Source organism: Cygnus olor, chromosome 4, assembly GCF_009769625.2.
Source record: "Cygnus olor isolate bCygOlo1 chromosome 4, bCygOlo1.pri.v2, whole genome shotgun sequence".
Classification (NCBI taxonomy): Eukaryota; Metazoa; Chordata; class Aves; order Anseriformes; family Anatidae; genus Cygnus; species Cygnus olor.
Genome location: NC_049172.1, coordinates 45,921,623 through 45,941,095, shown reverse-complemented (window position 1 = coordinate 45,941,095; position 19,473 = coordinate 45,921,623). Strand labels below are relative to the sequence as shown.

The window sequence follows — 19,473 nt, the reverse complement described above, 5'->3', positions numbered from 1 at the left end:
CAATCGTGTAAGAAGTGTAGCAACCACAGTGTTAGGGAAGAATGCCCTGTTAGGCCAGGGAAATCAGTAAAAGGACACAAAAATACCCAGATCCACCGATCAGTGTATTTTAAGTGTATTTTTATTTACAGAGTAGAGATGCCTAATAAGTTATAAGGTTAGACATCTGATAATTCAATTTTTTTTTGTAAAAGTATATAAATATATACATGAAACTCTATCAATTAAACATTATTAACTGTTATACTTACAGTAAACATTCACTACTATCCTTACGCTAAAAGGCATCTCTTAAAGCTTAAATACTGATTTCAAGATACCCTCTATAAAATAGTTCTAACTGTACTAAAAGGACAAAAAAGTCTGTGCCATAAACAAGCTTTTAAAAGAGACTAGTAAAATATCTTCGTAATAAAGTTGACCAGGCCAAAAATACTGCTTTATCCCACCCCCCTAAGAAACAAATACCGCAGAGCAGTTGCAGAACTGCAGGAGGTATTATAAGATTATTTTTTTCTTCATTTTTTTAATTAAAATATTTTTATTTCAGTACTTAATCACATACTAAGGATGCTGCAAAAAAATGCAGCTTTTATTAAATATTATTTACTGTTATACAAGTATCTCACAGATGTGTCCATGGGCGTAAGACACTAGTGGTATTGCATGAGCTATCCCTTTTCCATATACTATATACCTTATCTGGAGTGATGAAGAGACTATTTAGAAAAAACATTTGACAGCAACTGAAGAAAATGACTGGAATAATATTCGCAGAACAAATAAAACAGGTGAGAGTCTTTAGATCTCCTTGCTTCCTTGTTCTAAAAGCACTTCCATTCAGTATTTTATTTCCCTCTCTGTTCTTCCTGTTGGAGATGGTTCAGGACATATAGGACAACTTGATAGCAGAAAATGTACTGGTCCTGCAAGGGAAAGGAAATCAGAGTACACATGAAAAATGCTTGCACCACCTAAGCAATTCACTCTCACCTGCCACAGCACTTGATTTCAATACTATTTCTATAGTAAAATAAGCCAAAAAAATAGACAATTGAGAAATATACAACCTCAACTTCAAACAAAGATAGGTACTTGACTGCCACTAAAGGTATAGTTTTACATAGGGCATTTATCCTCCTTTCGCTTCATTTTTGATGTGAAATAGAATAGACTAAACACTTCACAGAAGCAGAAATGAAGACAGCAAGTGACCTTTAAAGATCTTTGATCACTCCAACTAACAGAGAACTCAGATTACAGAGCATCTTATCATCTTAAAATCTTAGGTTTTATAGGTCAATACAGGTTTGAGAGCTAATCTTCGTTTTGTGGAAGAGGTTGGGGCGATGGTTCTTTCTGGTTTATTTTTTAACTGCAGTTAGACAAGTCCTTCATGTTCAAAAAGTGGTGCAAATCCAAAGTAAGGTTAAACAGCTCCAGATCCAGATCACTCCTAAGACACTCAATTTATTTCTAGCTTAACACCTCCCCCTAAAAGGCAGTTTCAAGATGTCTCCAGTAGTTTCAGCGATTCACAGCAGCTATATAGTTAGGCTCTCTCTTCAGCACGCAATGCAATTCTTTTTGACAAAAAAGCTCATCTGATTTCTACTCTAACACATGCTTTAGAAGAAGAAAACCCTAACTCCAGCTCTATTATTTTTTTAACCACAAACTGAAAGAGCACAGAGCATCCGATTTAATTCTCCCAACACAAACATTGCATTAGAGGACATGAAGACAACCACTGCATGCCTTACAAAAAGCTTCCTGGCACATCAGTTAGAATTCCAGCATCTTTCCTGTAGCTGGAAGGCTGAATCTGGAGAAGCCAGACTCACCTCTGTCTGAACCATCCCATGCCTCTGCAGACGCATCGTGCGCACCAGGTCTGAGATGTCAAACTACAAAAACAAACAGCAAGTGAAATGTTGAAAGACATACTGCATGTAAGAAAATGAGCATCACACAAAGGAATCCAACTAGCTACATGAAACATTTCGTAGTGAAACGATTTACAATTCAGTGTATCCTGCACATGTTTGGCAGATTACCAGCATGAGCTATCTTGGAGCGATAAGGATGTGGCCCTCCTACACCATATACCTTTCTCTTTTTTCTTTCGTTGTGCGCCTCTATTGGCTCTCTTGCTTACGCATACTAGGAACCGAGTGTACAGAAAATAGAGCCCCTCATCCCAACCTAACACAATGCTTTTAATTTCTACAGGTCTATACGAGTTCTAGACATTTAGTGGGTGCTTGGAAACCCTGCTGATGACATTATAGCTCACCTCTACAAAATTCACAAAAACATTTGCTACACTGGTCCAGTGAAGGATACAAACATTAAGGAGGCTAGCACCCTCCTGTGGATCACCCTAGAGAGCAGGGTGCTGTCTCAGAATGAGGTGTTTGCACTGTGTGTTTTTGATGTTTTTTTTTTGTTACTTGTTTTAAACACGGAAGTTACACTGTCACTAAGATTGGGATTCAGTTGCCTAAACATATACTCTGCTTGCCTTTAGCAGCTCTGCAACTGGGCATCAATCTCTGGCTCATCAAGCGTCACATCTGTCATCTCTACTGTCATTTACTGTAAGGGTTTCTCAGATCTGTCAGTACATCCAGCCAGTAAGGCAGGCATTTTAACTCCTTTCCTTCACTCGCCTGAGCTCTTGTGGCAATACACTTTTATTCCCAAGCCACACACTGAAAATCTGCTCAGTAGATCTCCTTGCAGCACAACCTAGAATATGTTAAGCGGCACCTCATATAGCGTTACTGAGCTCTCAACAACCAGGATACTTAAAGAAATTCCCTGATCTAATCCAAGAACCAGATGTTAGATCTCTCCCTGCACCCTTCTGCATCCCCATCATCATTAAAGAAACATTTGCACAGCTGCTGCTGTTTCCACAGAATCACAGAATTGAAGGGGTTGAAAGGGACCTCAAAAGATCATCAAGTCCAACCCCCCTGCCAAAGCAGGTTCCTTAGAGCAGGCTGCCCAGGTAGGTGTCCAGACGGGCCTTGAATATCTCCAGAGAGAGGGAGACTCCACAACCTCCCTGGGCAGCCTGTTCCAGTCCTCCATCACTGTCACGAAGTTCTTTCACATGTTGGTGCGGAACTTCCTGTGCTCCATCTCGTGGCCATTACCCCTTGTCCTGTCCCCACAAACCACTGAAAAGAGGTTGGCCAAATCCCCGTCTCCCACACCTCAGGTATTTACAAACATTGATGAGATCCCCTCTCAGTCTTCTTTTCTCCAGGCTGAACAGACCCAGGTCTCTCAGCCTTTCCTCATAGGGAAGATGCTCCAGGCCCTGTATCATCTTTGTGGCCCTCCGCTGGACTCTTTCCAGGAGATCCCTGTCTTTTTTGTACCAGGGAGCCCAGAACTGGACACAGTACTCCAGGTGAGGCCTGACCAGGGCAGAGTAGAGGGGGAGGATCACCTCCCTTGACCTGCTGGCCACACTCCTTTTAATGCATGCCAGGATCCCATTGGCTCTCTTGGCCACCAGGGCACACTGCTGGCTCATGGTCAACCTGTCGTCCACCAGGACCCCCAGGTCCTTCTCCTCAGAGCTCCTCTCCAGCAGGTCGTCCCCCAGCCTGTACTGATACATCCGGTTGTTCCTTCCCAGGTGCAGGACTCTACACTTGCTCTTATTAAACCCCATTTGGTTTCTTCCTGCCCATCTCTCCAGCTGGTCCAGGTCTCGCTGAATGGCAGCACAGCCTTCTGGCGTGTCGGCCACTCCTCCCAGCTTTGTGTCATCGGCGTACTTGCTGAGGGCAGACACTATTCCCTTGTCAAGGTCGTCAATGAAGATGTTGAACAGGACCGGACCCAGCACCGACCCCTGGGGAACACCGCTAGTCACAGGTCTCCAGCCAGACTCTGCAGCACCGATCACCACCCTCTGAGCTCGGCCAGTCAGCCAGTTCTCAACCCACCTTACTGTCCACTCCTCTACCCCACACTTTCTCAGCTTTGCTGACAGTATTGAAAGCCTTGCTAAAGTCAAGGTAGATGACATCCACTGCTCTCCCCCCATCTACCCAGCTGGTGATGCCATCATAGAAGGCAACGAGGTTGGTCGAGCACGACTTCCCCTTGGTGAATCCATGCTGACTACTCCTCATAACATTCTTCTCTTCCAATTGCTTGGAGATGACATCCAGAACAAGCTGTTCCAACACCTTTCCAGGGACAGAGGTGAGACTGACTTTACATCCTCTTTTATGTTACACTAAGTTGTGGCCTACATGCTGACCTCAAAAGCATGGCATTTTCTCAAAACAACTGATCAACTCCCATTGAGCAGCTCCTGCAAGTCAAAAGCACAGCTTACCCATCCTGTCAGGTACTTACATCGAGATCTCTGCTGATTAATCCCAGAACTACATCTATACATATGAGGGTCCCCGACCGGCCAATGCCCGCACTGCAGTGAGTTACGATGGGTCCCGATTTGTAGACATGCCGCATGTAGGAGATAAAAGTTAGCAGGTCATCTGGTTGAGAAGGGGTGTCATGGTCAGGCCAGGCAATGAAGTTCAGATGGGAAATGTGCCGTACTTCACCTGTCTGAGGTTTAAGAACAACAGGAACAATAAAATGTTACACATAGAATGAAGAAAAAGGTAAGTTCTCAAAAGAAGCAGTTTCTGAAGAGACAGATTTGACCCATGAAAGTGGTCTCTAATCCAGTGAAACAAGAGAAGCCATGAGCTAAACTCCTAGCTGATAATTAAACTGTATAAGGTTCAATGTGCAGGCTGAGTTAATCATATACAGGAATGAACCAGACAGACTGAATAACGAGTGTTACATCCTGATATATCTTTCTGTTTACATGACCAAAGGCACATAAAGAGCCACAGAGCATCATAAAATCACCTCCTGGCCCATCAGGCCTTCTCCTGTAAAAAGTCTCTAAGTGGCACAACTTGCAAGGCAGAAGAGTTGCTCAGTAACGTTCATTGGCCAGAGAGAAGCTCCATGTTACATCTCCACATGGACATTGCAATTGAAAGCAGGCAAGCCACAAATATGAGAACTAAAACATCAGCACCCAGGAAGAAGTTCTCAGCACGCCAAATGAGATGCACTTACCTGAATCTCTTCTAGCTCCAGCACTCTAATGATAAAGCCCTTCAGCTGCTGGAATCTTACTAGAGCAAGCCGTAGTCTGTCAGTTATCATGGTGGTTTTATTGAGTGCATCTGGCCAGTAACGCTGGCATTTTATCTTTTCTCCTTCAACCTCCTGAGTCATCATGGCAATCACAGTACATTTTTGTTCCCAAACCATTTGCCAGAAATCCGCTACAGTAGTAGGGAGAGGTCCTTGACACGCAATGTAAATGAACTCTTCGTTCCCCACTGGCATGCGAATGAAGCTGGCATTGATGTATCCACCTTCAGTCCCAAGAGGTACTCTAGTGGTATCATCTGCAACCCCAACGCAACAGAAATACTTTAAAGCTATGCATGCACATTATCAGACCTTCACACAATAGAGATGCTGAGCCTTGCACACTTACATGGTGCTTATCTTCAAAGATGCTTCTAAATTTTATTAAAAAGAAAACCCAAACCAACAGAAAACAATATAATACTTGCTTTAAGATACAAGTCAGTACTTCTTGAGAAAAGAAGATAGCTAGGGGAGAAACTTAACCAACAGACAGGCAGGGTACGTGACTAAAACTGCATCACCTTTGAAACTGAATTGGAGTATTTTTCACTCAGAGGTAGCCTCTGTCAGTTCTCACTACTCCTCAACTCATCTCCCAGCTAACAAACCAACTTCTTTGTAGGTTTATTGTAGGAAACTTACTGGCAATTGTGTATACGTTTGTTATTCCCAAATGTACATGAGTAAAACTGAAAAAAAGTTCTCTGGCTCCATAAATATATCTCATTTAATAAGTGGAACCTTCTCAAATAGCTGCCAAACCCACGGACATCCATTCCTACCTACCACATGAATTTGTTGCTTACCAATACTAAACTGCTTTATAAATATTCAATTTAAAATTGTAGAAAATGACATTATCTTTTCCCTACTCAGCAGTAGAACTGGGACTGGGAATCAAACCATCTCAACTTGTGATGCAATTCATGTGACCATACAGATGGAGACAAAATATCAACAGCATCAGATTAGTTAGGACTTACAAGGAAGTATGTTTTTGTATCTGTTCTTCTTCCTGTTCTCCTTTGCTTGTCCAATCAAACACTGATCCAACGGTTTTAACTCTTGAAGATTCTGTAAGGAAGAAATAACTCATTCATTACAATGCAATGAATGATGACAAGTGGTAAAGCAGTCTCTCAGAGACACGAAACAAAGAAAATAATCCTACTGTGGATATGCACAAAAATTGGGTCACAGAAAGGAAGCCAATGTCAGATACCTAAAAAAATACACCACCATGAAACAAACCAATGGAAAAAAACCCTGTGATCTAGTAAATACTTCAGCTCCTTCTCCTAAAGGAGAGTTTAACAATGTTGAGACATGGAAAGGACTGTTTTCTGATTCTGCAGCTAGATTTTGCAGCATTTATTTACCTTATCCACGCCTGTATATTCATTTAGGATACAGAAATGAAATAAGAATTTACCAGAAATTTACTAAAAATAAGAATGACGTAAACACATTTTTGAATTGAACTGCCAGCTCCACCTCATCTCATCTCTCAGCAGCTGGCGGGGGGAAGGGAGAGATGTTTGGTGAACGAAGTCTTTTCATCCTTTTAAAGAGCTGCAAATCAAAGCTCTGTGGTCTTTAAGGCAGTGATGAATCAACCATTCTATTTCTAACTGTTTCATCCTGTTCAAAAGCAAAGTTTTAGAAAAAAGGACCGAAAAGGACAAATAGTTACTCACTTCAATCTCTTTAGAAGGGACTCCCTGTTCCAGCAATCCACGCAACATCCTGATGACCGACTTCAATTTGGCTCCCGCGTACTTGCCTCCAGGGAGCACATTCACAGTAGGGAGCGAAGAGATCTCTTCATTTGTCACCAAAGGGAAATCTAGCAGAAGAATAAGGATGATTTAAATGCCTGTATAAATAGCTAAAATTAAGGCAACATAAAATGCAGTGCGGTGCTAGATTTCTTTGTTACTGTTATATATGGTTTTCCTGCCATGCAGGAGTGACTCATACATTATTATTATCTTTTACAAAAAAGGCATGACCAATAAAGCATCTTTGAGTGAAACAGTCTTTTCAACGCTATTTGCTACCTCTGTAGATAGTTTCTCAGTTTGACAGGCAAAAACAAACTAACAAACAGCAAGAAGCAAAATTGGCTTTCATTAATCCAGGTACCAAATGGAATGTTTTCCTGAACTTACAATAAGTAAACTAAACTAAACTCCATATATACTTTAAATGTAGGTTCTTAAAAACAATAATCTACTAAATTCATAAATATAAACATGGATGAGTTCAGAAGTCTCCAGTTAAATAAACATCACATCCTGTGAATTCATCTGTAGCGCTTTTAAGTCAAGATGGCTTTTAAATGTTAATTGTAAGATGCATTAAAAACATTGTTTTCTCCAATAAAGCCTGCTTCCTGTAAGAACTTCAGCACTCCTCTGAAACACAAAAAAATTCATAAACCAGAAGTCTCTGCTATTGCAATTAAGTGTCTTTTTATCTACTAGCTTAGGCAAAAGGTTTACATGGATTATTCTTTACTTCTTTTAATGAATACAGATACTACAGACAAATGCTACTGTGTATGAATTTCAGGAGCTGACATTTCTAATCCTATCTCAAAAGGAAAAGACTAGCTTCTGCCAAATGCATCAAACGTAGCAGTACTTCACCCTGCCAAATTGAGCAACAGTGGAAAACTGAGACTCAATATAGAGGGAAAATATTGCACAATTTGAACATGTAGGTACTACTTCAAGCACACAAGACAGTGATTTGATCACGGTTAAACCACACAAACCTTCAAACGTTGCTACAGTTTTTGTCAGATAGATACTATGGGAGAGAACTGGTTTCAACTCTACTACAACTAGAGGCCAAATCTTGACAATACTTGTTCCGATCAGCTCTCACACAGATACTACAGCTGTAAAGATCCTTTCCAGTGGGTAGTGGAGCTGTTATATTTCCCATTATACCTATCACTACATCCTCAAAACACATCCTAGACATTTTACTATTCAGTTCTGACATATTGTCTCCTTAATGTGATCTTCAGTTTTCAGTTGATTATTTGCTGAAGTTCTTGCCTTTATTTACACGTTCCTGGTTGATTGATTCAATTGGCAATTCATCGCTTCCCCACGTGATTTCATCTTCATCTGCTTGACTCAAGGGAGGTTGTGGAGGTGACCTACAGAAGACAAGGAACATAAGAAACAACACCCAGAGATAACACATTTGCAATCTAATGAAACATTACCAGGAGGTAATTTATAGCTACAAGTTCTTCTGGACCAGATCCATACAAGTGATCTCAAAAAAAAAAAAGAACAAAACCAATCCACTTTTTTTCAATCACCACTGGGGATTTAAAAAAAAAAAAAAAAAAGATGACAGCGGGGAAAGAACTCGGACAATATTACTCTAGTAATAATAATCACTACAATTACATTTCAAAGGCAAAGCAGTCAAATAACATCCAATAGAATATTTGGACCATTCACATAATTCAACACGTATGTACTAGGGTACCTATTTTAAACTGCAAGTTTTCTACCTTTGTTGAGAATGGCAATAAAGATATCAAGTACCTATACAACATAATGGCACTGTTTAAGCCAAGATTCAACTCAAACTTTCCAGAGGCTTTATCAAAACAGAAGCACACACATCTTGACTGAAGCACTACTTAGACTAAGGACAAATATTAGCACAGAGAAACCATTGTGTGAATTTCCAAGATTCAAGGTGTCTCGAAGCAAAAGCTGGTAACATGGCCAGGCACATCCTTAGTTTTCCGTGTAAGAAGAGGAAGCCCCAGGCACCCAAGTGGAAACAGACTGCACACGTCCTAATTACATGTTAAAACCATATATCAAAGGAATAAATACAGCCAGGGCACAGTAAACCACAGAAAGGTGACTAATGTTCAGGTGAATTATAACCTTTTCAATAACAAGAACAGGCAGACAGCAATTCAACAAGACATTACATACATAATTATCCATATCCCTCTTCCCACTGCACAGACACGTATGCTATATTTGCATTGTAACAGCTCTCTTCAGAGCTTCATATCTCACGGGTTTACTTTCAAGCAACACTAGAAATCTTACCTTTCTGGCACAGCTTTTTCTTCACAATGGTCTTCACAACCATTTAAGTGCGTTGGCTAGTGGAAGAGAAAAACACACACATCAAGATCATAGTCATAAAGCTCATCCACTCTAAATTATCAAGGATGTGAGCAGTTATACAGAGTTTTTCTGAAGGGGACTAAGTTCAGAGCATCAAATAATGTAAGAGTTTACTATTTTAGCTCACTAATGCAAAATAACAGAGAAGAACACTGAGCACTTGGAAGAAGGCTGCACTGTAACAAGGCCAACAGCTATCTTAAAATTATTCCTGACGCATGGCAGCAGTAGAGCCATCCACATTTTTTCCAGGTGACTTTTTTGTTTGTAATCCTTAAAAACCTCTTATGAGGCAAGTCTGACAGTGAACGCTTAGGCATCCTGAAAAGCCACCGCTGCCATAAAGAACAGAACAGGGCTTTACCTCTAAATTCTAGGTACTCCTATCTATGTCTTCCTCAAAAGACAAAGATGACTCAGCAAAGAAGAGGGCATTTAAATTCTCCTTTGGAGAAAGAACAACTCTCCAAAAGGATTTATGCTTATTAGGCCATCCTGGAAGTTTCCACTGTCATAGTCAATTCATTTTACTTTTGGATCTCCTAGAGAATGCGACAGAGAGCCAGATTGCCATTTTGTCTCTCAGCTCTCCCTGACTGGACAGAGAAATCTACAACAGCTAGGATATGGCAGATACAAAGGAGTTCTGATAATTTGAAGTGTGAAACCATACTAGGGCATCTAGTGACCAATGTAGAACAGGACATGTAATAATGTAGGGTAAATCACATGTAGAAGGTATTCAAGTTAATGAAAGAATTCTAGCAAAAAGGAGAAAAGAGGCCTCAAATTTATATGTTGCACAGATAAATCTACACAATATTCATTGTGACTACTTCCCTTATTTGAGCAGGAATCAAGGCAACTTTTGAGATGAAATGACTGAAGTAACACTAATGAGGTATTTTATCACAAAAAAACAACAACACATGGAACAAAACAAAAACTGGTTTTATATGAGAATAAGTTTATGCTAATTCCATGCTTTGTTCTCTTGCATAATTATTTTATTAAAGAGTAATCATACACTATTTCGAAAATAACTTTTTATACACCATTTAAAGCTACTATTGACAAAGATAATTTCATTTAAAATGCACGTTAAGGTTATTTCCACAAGGCCTATACAAATAAGTAAAACAATAAATTAAAACAGACTGACACAACAAAATCTGCAGACATGTCTGCCAGCTTATTGCCATCTCACCTCTGAAAAATCTTCAGGTAAAGATGACCCATCACAGTCAGTATCTTCAGACTTATCTTCTGTCAGCTTCCCATTCATTTCTACTGTAGCAGGAAAATCAGAATGCAGAAGATACAGCACGAACACAATGAAAGTTATCCTGAAACTACCTTCTCAGATTCCTGTATTCTCATGTATTCCTGTGTAGTGCCAAACATGTGTAACAGTATTCACAGGTGCCAGAATAATCAAGAAACAACTTTTAAGTCCCTTTACTACCAGCGTTCTGGAGAATCAGACCTACGGCTTCCTCCTTCTTAACTAGGAGAGTTGTGATTAAAAGTGAGGTTGTTTGCACAGCTAACAGAATGTACGTTCCACAGTGTAACAGATGGGCAGGCTAGTGCTAGGAAATCATCAGATTCCCATGTCAACAGTGTTTCTGCACTTCAATTACATTTAGACCTGCAACAGTTATAAACAAGGCTTCTACTCTCTCCTTGTATTACCAAGTCCTAATCAAAAGTTCTGGATAAAAACTGGCTGCTATAGCAGTTCTCTGCTGCCCTGTCTTAAATGTACAATATATGTTCATTTGCAAAGAGCAGATCACAGCTAAAAGAAATTGCAAGTAGTGGAGCTCAAATGATATTCCTCAGGTAAGGTCCTGGCACAGCCAGAACCTTAGTATTCCCTAATTTCTAATATAATGACAGGTGACTATAACCCAACAAACTTAAAGAGCAGCAAAAAAGCTGAAGTAGTTACAATTTTGGAAGGTTTATCTTCAATTCTGAAAGGAAACTCTATACAAGTTAGCAAGCATCTTGCTTGAGCAGTGGGGAGCATCCATAGCATGACACCACAAAGAACAACAAATCATACTGCATACTAACTTTCAGTTAGTAACAACTGTAGCTGAGGAGACAAAAAAAAAAAAAAAAGAAAAAGCTGCACAAACAGAAACAGCTACTGAAAAGATGCACGGTTTTCCTAAGAGATAAAGCATGTTGGAACAAACTGTTTGGTTTTGAGAGATCTCAACACATTTCCAAATTTTGCAATCTGCTATCAAGGCAACATTGGAATGCCAAAAGTGTGATTGCAGCTAAAGAACTAGGTACCTAAGCACTAATTCCACTCATAGAACAATTTGAGAACAGAACAGGATTCTTTCTCCCAGATTACTGAATGCAATGATTCAGATTTATCAACCTAGAACTTGACATACTAAACTGCATCTGAAGTTCACTGGAAACAGCAACCATTTGTAGTTTACTTTGGAAACTTTCACTTCAGAAAACAATTCAATGTCACCTGTCACACTTGCTGCGGCTTACTCAGCACCTATTTCACAAGGCATGTTGTTTCAAGTCATCTGTTTTTTCAGTGGCTCACAGTACCTGACAGATGGTCTTCTGATGTGGCCTTCTTGATGTGTAGAAGGTTCTGGGCCTCTGATGTAGCGTTATTACGATTTAAGAGGTTCTGGGCTTCCTCATCTACAACATCCAACAGGTATTGGACAACTTCATTGTGGTCGTCTTCATCATAATATTCATCATCTGGAACCTCTGTTTCTGAAAAACAAATAGCATAAAAAGTCAATTTTTCCCAAAATGGGTTGGGGGCGGACGAGGAGAAGAAAGAGCATTATTCCAAGGCATTATTCCTAGCTGCTATCATGGCTTTCCCTCATTTCCCTCTGATGCAAAATCCAATTTTCATATATCTACTTCCAACATGAATTAATTCCTCAAGAGCACACCACGGGGCTTAAAGATGATCTTTTAATGTTGACTGCCAACCTAGCTTGGACTAATTTCAGTCTATTCAAACTCTATTACATTGATTCTCTTTCGCCCGCAAACAAATGGTCCCTTATCTCATCTCATCTCTTCTTACCTGATTTGTCACTGTGTTTAGAAAAATCTGCTATCTGAGTGGCAAAGCCAAGGGAAGAGGCATCTCCAGACCCTGTGAGATTCATCAGTCCTTTTGTGTGGTGGGTATTATTTTCTGTGTTTGCATGAGATGGTCCTAGGATGCCATTGCCATTGACCTAATAAAGTGAAGAACACTACAAATTAACTCTTAAAGAGTTTGGCATCTTTTTAAGCAGTTTAAAAAGTAAAAAGTACACAGCTCCACTTAGCAAAAAACAGAAAGAAACTAGTCATATCCTATTTCATCTCAGACAGCTGGGTGATGGGTGGGCAGAATTCTACTTGCCCATTTGGCAGCTTTAAAGTTTGTTTGAAGTTTCAAATGACATTAGCAAAGGAAAAGAAATAAAGTAATTAAGAAAAAAACACAGATGAAGAATTAACTACTACAAGAAAACACACAATAACATTTCACATTATATATCCTCAATAAAATGTGCAGGCTTCAATTCTTTTGGTGCCACATTACACCTTTTCCTCAGAAAAAAAAACAAAGGCGAAAAGGAGAAAACAATCTGGTGATGTAACATGCAAGTATCTGCAGGAATTGGGAAGAGAATAGATAATAGCCTTGCATCCTCTCATAAGATCACCTGTCTTCCTATAAGGCAATCCTAAAGAAAGTGAAGATGAATTCCCAAAACTAGCATATTTATTATCGTCACTGCTTTTTCATAACAAATGGCAACAGGGGATTTGCATAATTAAACAGTGCATTACGTCAAACTAACTTCTTCTTTAAAAAAAGAAAAGGAACAAAACTCTAACTTGTGTAAACTATATTCTTTTCTCTAGTTAATGAAAATGCGCACCACAGAGGAAATGTTTACCTTGGGCCCATAAGCATCGGTTGTCTTTTCTGTTTTATCACAGGGATCACCATGAGAACAGCCTAAACAAAATGGGGAAGAAAATCAACAACTTAAGAACATTATTTTTACCATAATTAAATTAGTCCCCATCAGTTATTATTATAAAATAAACAAGATGTTTTGTATTATATTGTGAAATGAGTAACATTTCTGCCAGCCTGATTAATGGACATTGCCAAGCTTACATCTGACAAACTAAAACTTCAAAAAGCCATAATAAAATAAAGTTCAATGGAAGGGGAAGCTTGACTGCTCATAAAAATAACCAACTTTAAACAAAGACAAATGTTAATAAATAGAGTAACAACTTAACGTGTAAAGGCAGCACTGGCATCTTAGGGAAACACGATATGATTTCCTTTCCCTTCAGATGTATAGATTACAACCCTGCAAACATCTGGTAATTTGTTGCTTGTTTATTTTTCAATAAACATCATCTGACATATTGGTCCTTGTTGTAAGGTACCTTCCCTTCTTGGTCAAGAAAAGAGTGATACCATGATACATAAGACCATTGCTTATGTCAGACATCATATTACTGGTATAATAAATAAGACAAAGAGGAACCACTTGATGCTGTGTATGTAGCTTCTAGTGGAGTTCTGGATTTCCTTACACGTGCTTTTACAAGCTGAGACGCGTTTAGATGAAATTACCAAAAGGTAAGAATTGCTTGTTGTGAACCTATGCATGACAAGTCATCTAAGAGAAGGGAGTTTAAGGTGGTATCTTTGAAGATTCAGTTAAAAGGCATCTTCCTAATCAATATCTTGACTAAGTCTTTTGAAACAGAATGTTTAGCATAGTTGTCGAGTATGTGAACAACAATGAAATGGAACAGTTCAATAATTTTACAAGGTGAGATCAATATTCAAAACTATCTTGATACATTAAGGGCAAGTGTGAAAAACAAGACCTTGATGAATCACAACAAATGCCAACCACCACACTTCAATGGAAGAAACAAATGCTTAAGACAGTGACAGCATAAACATTGGTTCAGCAGGGAAGCAAATGTAGGTGGTAAAACATCCTGAATTTAAGTGAGTGAACAAGGTACTATTTAGCCAAACGAAGTTCATCTCATCTCACTCAGAAAGCATTAACAGGAATGCTGTCTACAGAAAACTAAAACCAATTATTTCTGTCTGCTTGGCCTGTCTGTGAGCCTCACTCAATGTCATGTGTGTGACTGGAGACACCATGTTTGAGGAGGAAAACAGCCCAATGTAAACAAACTGGAGGGGAATGATAAGATCAGTTTGGGCTTGTTTGGTCTGCAAAAAGATTAACAGGTGACCTGAAGCCCTTGCAAATGTAACAGAATGATATTTTTATGCCTGGTCAGAAGATACAGGTCACAAGTAGAATAATTATTTTTATTATAATTATTTTTACAAGTATATCATAATAAAAGATCAGTTGAACTTACTCCTTTGGCTTGTTTTTAGAGAAAATTTCTAAATTACAGTAGAAACAGAAACAGAGAGACTATTGCTGAATCTCTTTTAGTGCAGCTTTTAAAGCAAAGAGCCAGCAAACACCTGCTGGAGCTGATCTCAGTACATGGAGTTGCAGTGCAGCAACTGCACTTGGATAGCATCTTAAGATGCATACAAGTTCCTTCATGTTCATGGACACATGCATTTCACCTGCAATAAGTAACCAAGCAAATCTTACCATTAGATTTTTTTGACCATGAATTTGAGCTGTCTGGGATTTTGGATTTTGGAAGCACTGGATGACCATCTCTATGAAAAGAAATGTTTACAGAAATGTGTATTAACATATATAAATCAATAAAATCATGATTATTGCACATACATACATCAATATCTGATGACCAGTAAAACTGCTAGTTGTTCTGCCTATTACAAGAGCTCTGAAACATTAAAATATTCCATAATAGAGATAAAAGCACTGGTGGTTTGGTTAGTTCCTACTTCGAGAAGGAACCAAGACTTGGTTAGAGATGGAGTTTCATTCTGGATTCCCACAAAAAGATTTGACCTCAACACTCTTCCCCTTCTGTGACAGAACAGAGGAGAAAGGCGGGGAGGGAGCAAAGAACAGCAAGCATGGCTGGAAGATTTCAAAAATGAGGTAAATGTCACTAGGCTTTCTGTCCCAAGCAAAAACTAAAACTCACAATAATCTGGAGAGTTTGTTAGACTGCTGTATTCCATAAAAGAAGCAGCAGGGATTAGTGAAAATGCAATGGTAGACTAAGATCTGTGCCAGAGGGTTTTGACATTCAAGGCTGTGCCAGAGCATCCATGCGATGATAGAACTATTTAAGCACTGAACATCAGTTTATCTCCTTTTTATGCTTACAGAATGCTCAGTAGCAGTTTGATTTAAACAACAACAAAAAGGGAATAATTGCATTAAAACAACCTGTGTTATATTTTGAAAACGATACTTTGAACACTTATGCTTCATGGCTGGACACTGCCTTGTGTTCCCTAGAAACACAAAACACAACAAGTACCAAGTACCCTTCTCCCCTGAAGCACAAAAATTGGGAATATACATCCCCTTTTTGTGGCATCAGTCTTCAGTAACATGACAGCTGGTACCACTCCGGTGAATCAGCTATCATAGCATGAACACGTTTTACCCAAATACTCACATAATCATTTGTGGTTTTTTTTGAGTAAATCGAAAGGGAAGCATTTGCTTCCAACATACCTGGTCGCTTTGAGCACCACTTTAGGAAGGGATGTTTCCAATGATCTTTTGGCTTCTTTAAGAGACATTCCCTGTGTGCTTACTCCATTAATGTAATGGATAATATCTAGCACATGGAGACTCTCTTCCCTGGCAGCAACTGATCTGGGGAGAATGTCACTAATATACACAACTTGGTAAAGGCTGTCGTGACCTCCTGATAACACCAGACCTGTGTAGGTAAAGAAAAAAAAAATCATGTTCTTGCTTTGTAACTGAAGAAAAAAAAATCACAGTAGAGAAAAAAGCAGTATAATTCTCTGTTACCTAGCTCTTCCTTATGACACGTTAGTGTAATATCAGGCAGTAAATGAGGCAATACTGGCATCTTGGGTAACTCCAAAACACGTCCTAGCACTAATCTGACGGTTTTGGGGGCAGCACGGAGAAAATTTACTGCATCTGTATGACTCATGTTAGTGACATCAATGTCATTAACCTGCGAAGAAAAAAAAAAAAAGCAGCATCTCCCGGTTAGGTTCCAAATAAAACAGACAGTGTTAGAATAAACAATCACTACTGTTCCTGTTGTTGACGCTTGACATTAAAGGACAAAACTATGGATGCTTTATTGACAACACTTGCGGTTACTCATACTTATTTCCTACTTTTATTTCTTTTGTCTAACTACTACCTAATTATGCCTCACAAAATGTGCACACCTTTGTTCCTTAAGCACATTTACTTTAGCACACAATGGAGTTCACATTTATTTTAAGGTCAAAGTTGTCCTTTTCATGCAATCACTCTATCTGGAAATGGTAATTCTCTCACTTTTATTAGTCGGTCTCCAGGTCGTAGTCTCCCATCGCTTTTGGCAGGATCCTGAACAATGTCATGAATGTAGCAGCCAACGTTATCGTTACCTTTGGTCACTGTGAAGCCCAGACTACCCTTTTCAGACTTGGTCATGGTGACTTGGAGCTCTACTTCCTAGGGAAAGAAAGTAGCACTTTACAACACATACAAACAGAAGCAAACACTTCACTGAATTTAAGAGCGTCAGAAATATAAAATGGATTTACCTATCGGTTTAAATGGAACACAAGCCTGAATAAGTACTGAGATGTCTGTCTTAGCAGGCTCAGCTTAGCTGCATCAAGTAATTACCTCTAATTTGGACCTCTTTTTCATGAAGCTAACCTTGTGCCAAACGCCCATTATCTAAACAGATTTGTCAAGGTACCTGTCAAAACTGACACCTTAATTTACCCTCAACTAGCTGCCAAGCAATAAAAAGACTCTGTATTTTCCAAGACAGACGATACAGCAGCAGCTATTCAACTAAACTAGGCAAATACATTTTCTTACGATGGGATACAACACTAGCTTTTCTTAGAACTGAACACAGGCATATGTTTTGTATTTTTTAATTTGCATGATTTTTTGTTTGAAAGATGCATATCTACTTCACTTGCACAGAAACTCACACAGCACCATGAAGATTTGAGGAAAAACTTCTCCAAATGGAGTATAGGCTAGAACAGCTGTGTAACTTGGAAGACTCTCATGATTAAAAAATATCGAGCCTCACTTTTCATTTTCTTTTCTATCTGTGAATCGATTATGGGAGGCTATGGAAGCACAAGTCCCTTCTGATACACAACACAAATGTTTCTCAGGCGGCAGTAAGCTATCTCAGAAGAATCTTAAAAATAAGCTGCATTTTGTGGCAGAGCAGAAAATTTGGGGGATTCATAGATACTAAAGCAGCAAAGAACAGGGTCTACCCAATTCCCTTTTGCCCTGATTTATCCCATTCTCTCCAAACAACCACAAAGCAAGGTAACTGCCATATAAGGTTAATCTAAGACCACTGCCTAGAGCTCAATAAATGCTTAATGCCAAGTGTTCTAAGGCTGAGATGACACATGAAATACACACGCATACATGCATGCAGGGAGGCTTCCACACTCAGAGGGAAACATAAAAAACCTTGAAAAACCCAGGCAGAAAGCATCTGCCAACGCTTGTATGAACAGCCACAGCTCAGTGGTTACAAATGGCAGATGTACGTGCCATTTATAAGACACAACTCCAGTTTACTGCAAGTATAACTTACAACTATCCCCCTTGTAAATTAACATTCATAACTTTTATACTGTCACTCCCAATACCACAGCTATAAAAACTTCCAGTTGGCCACAGCAACAAGTATGCTTATATTACTGAAAGACAGAAAAAGGACATTACTGGCTCATATTCTTCAGCATTTTTTTCCAACTGGCTGAGTAACGATGCCATTCCTCCCAGGTGTGGAGTCAGCTCAGATGCAGGAGTAGCAAAACAGTTGTTCATTAAAACGGATGTGGTAACATCAGGAACAGTTCTACAGGTTGGGATCAGTGGCAAATCCAATGGCACAGTGCTAAAGATAAACAAGCAAATCAAGGATCAGTTTACACAATGTACCTATCACCAATAAATGAATATACAAACCACTAAAGTATTCCATGTATTTCCATGAGTAGGTCCAAAAAACTATTTTTGTAAACACTTTCTGCAGCACTACAAGGGTCATTATGAGCAACATACCTGTCGTCCTCTAGCTCCGACTTGCTAGAAGTTTCATGAACAGAATACAAGATGGTGCGAACAGCCTCTTCCTGCCCGCTGCGTGCCTCGTACTGGCTGTGTGCCTGTGTCACAGCTTCACCTGATGTTTGGTATAGGGCAGAACTCCAGCCAGAGCCCACCTGTGCTGCTGAGTCCATCACCTCCTCATCACCACTTCTGCTGCTGTCACTGTAGCTATCTCTCCTCGAGGGAGATTTTAGTCTTTTCTTGCTCGGATCAATGGTTTCATTTTCATCTGAGCTGTCACCCTGTTCTCCAGTCGATGGACCAGAAACTTCTCTGCTGACATCTGGAAATACTTGGTGGGGTGAATGGATGGGAGTCTACAGAAAGCAAGGAGATTTAATGCATCAAACTCCAATTTTGCAGAGAGAAGAAAGTTGCAAAGACTGCGTTAAATTACCAGAAGCAGTCAGTGACCCCTTCCATTTAGATGTAGCCTCAATTCAGTGAACATACTATGGTGCAGTTTTACCAAGTTCAATGCAGCTTTGCCAAGATGAATTATGCAGAACTTGGAAACATATATTGCTAAACAACTGCAACATCATCTATGGAAAACAAATACACTCTGCGCTTTTGCTTCTGAGAGCCTGCTGACAGGTGCTTCTAAGCTATGACGAGCATAATATACTGCTGATGGTTAAAGTGCAACTTAAGTCAAACTGATTTCACACAGCAGGGAATCAGAAAAAGTTTTAAACAAAAAGCTAAACAATAGTCTACAAAAGCCATCAGAATTTACACCAAATGGAGACTGTTTAGCCAAG

The 19,473-nt window shown here is 39.4% G+C and overlaps 1 protein-coding gene across 1 annotated transcript in view; it reads right to left on the bottom strand.

Annotated features, from left to right (window-relative positions):
- Nucleotides 1-103: 103 nt before the first annotated feature.
- PTPN13 (protein tyrosine phosphatase non-receptor type 13) overlaps nucleotides 104-19,473 on the bottom strand; it is a 92,513-nt gene continuing 73,143 nt past the window's right edge. The window contains exons 30-47 of the mRNA XM_040555434.1: nucleotides 18,662-19,026; nucleotides 18,320-18,494; nucleotides 16,901-17,059; nucleotides 16,394-16,565; nucleotides 16,088-16,298; nucleotides 15,077-15,147; nucleotides 13,355-13,416; nucleotides 12,484-12,640; nucleotides 11,982-12,158; nucleotides 10,600-10,682; nucleotides 9,312-9,367; nucleotides 8,283-8,386; nucleotides 6,912-7,060; nucleotides 6,198-6,288; nucleotides 5,131-5,468; nucleotides 4,387-4,602; nucleotides 1,845-1,907; nucleotides 104-926 (exon numbers count right to left, since the gene is read on the bottom strand). Coding sequence (XP_040411368.1) covers nucleotides 849-926; nucleotides 1,845-1,907; nucleotides 4,387-4,602; nucleotides 5,131-5,468; nucleotides 6,198-6,288; nucleotides 6,912-7,060; nucleotides 8,283-8,386; nucleotides 9,312-9,367; nucleotides 10,600-10,682; nucleotides 11,982-12,158; nucleotides 12,484-12,640; nucleotides 13,355-13,416; nucleotides 15,077-15,147; nucleotides 16,088-16,298; nucleotides 16,394-16,565; nucleotides 16,901-17,059; nucleotides 18,320-18,494; nucleotides 18,662-19,026 — 2,727 coding nt within the window. The 3' untranslated portion in view covers nucleotides 104-848. The remainder of the gene's footprint in view (nucleotides 927-1,844; nucleotides 1,908-4,386; nucleotides 4,603-5,130; nucleotides 5,469-6,197; nucleotides 6,289-6,911; nucleotides 7,061-8,282; nucleotides 8,387-9,311; nucleotides 9,368-10,599; nucleotides 10,683-11,981; nucleotides 12,159-12,483; nucleotides 12,641-13,354; nucleotides 13,417-15,076; nucleotides 15,148-16,087; nucleotides 16,299-16,393; nucleotides 16,566-16,900; nucleotides 17,060-18,319; nucleotides 18,495-18,661; nucleotides 19,027-19,473) is intronic.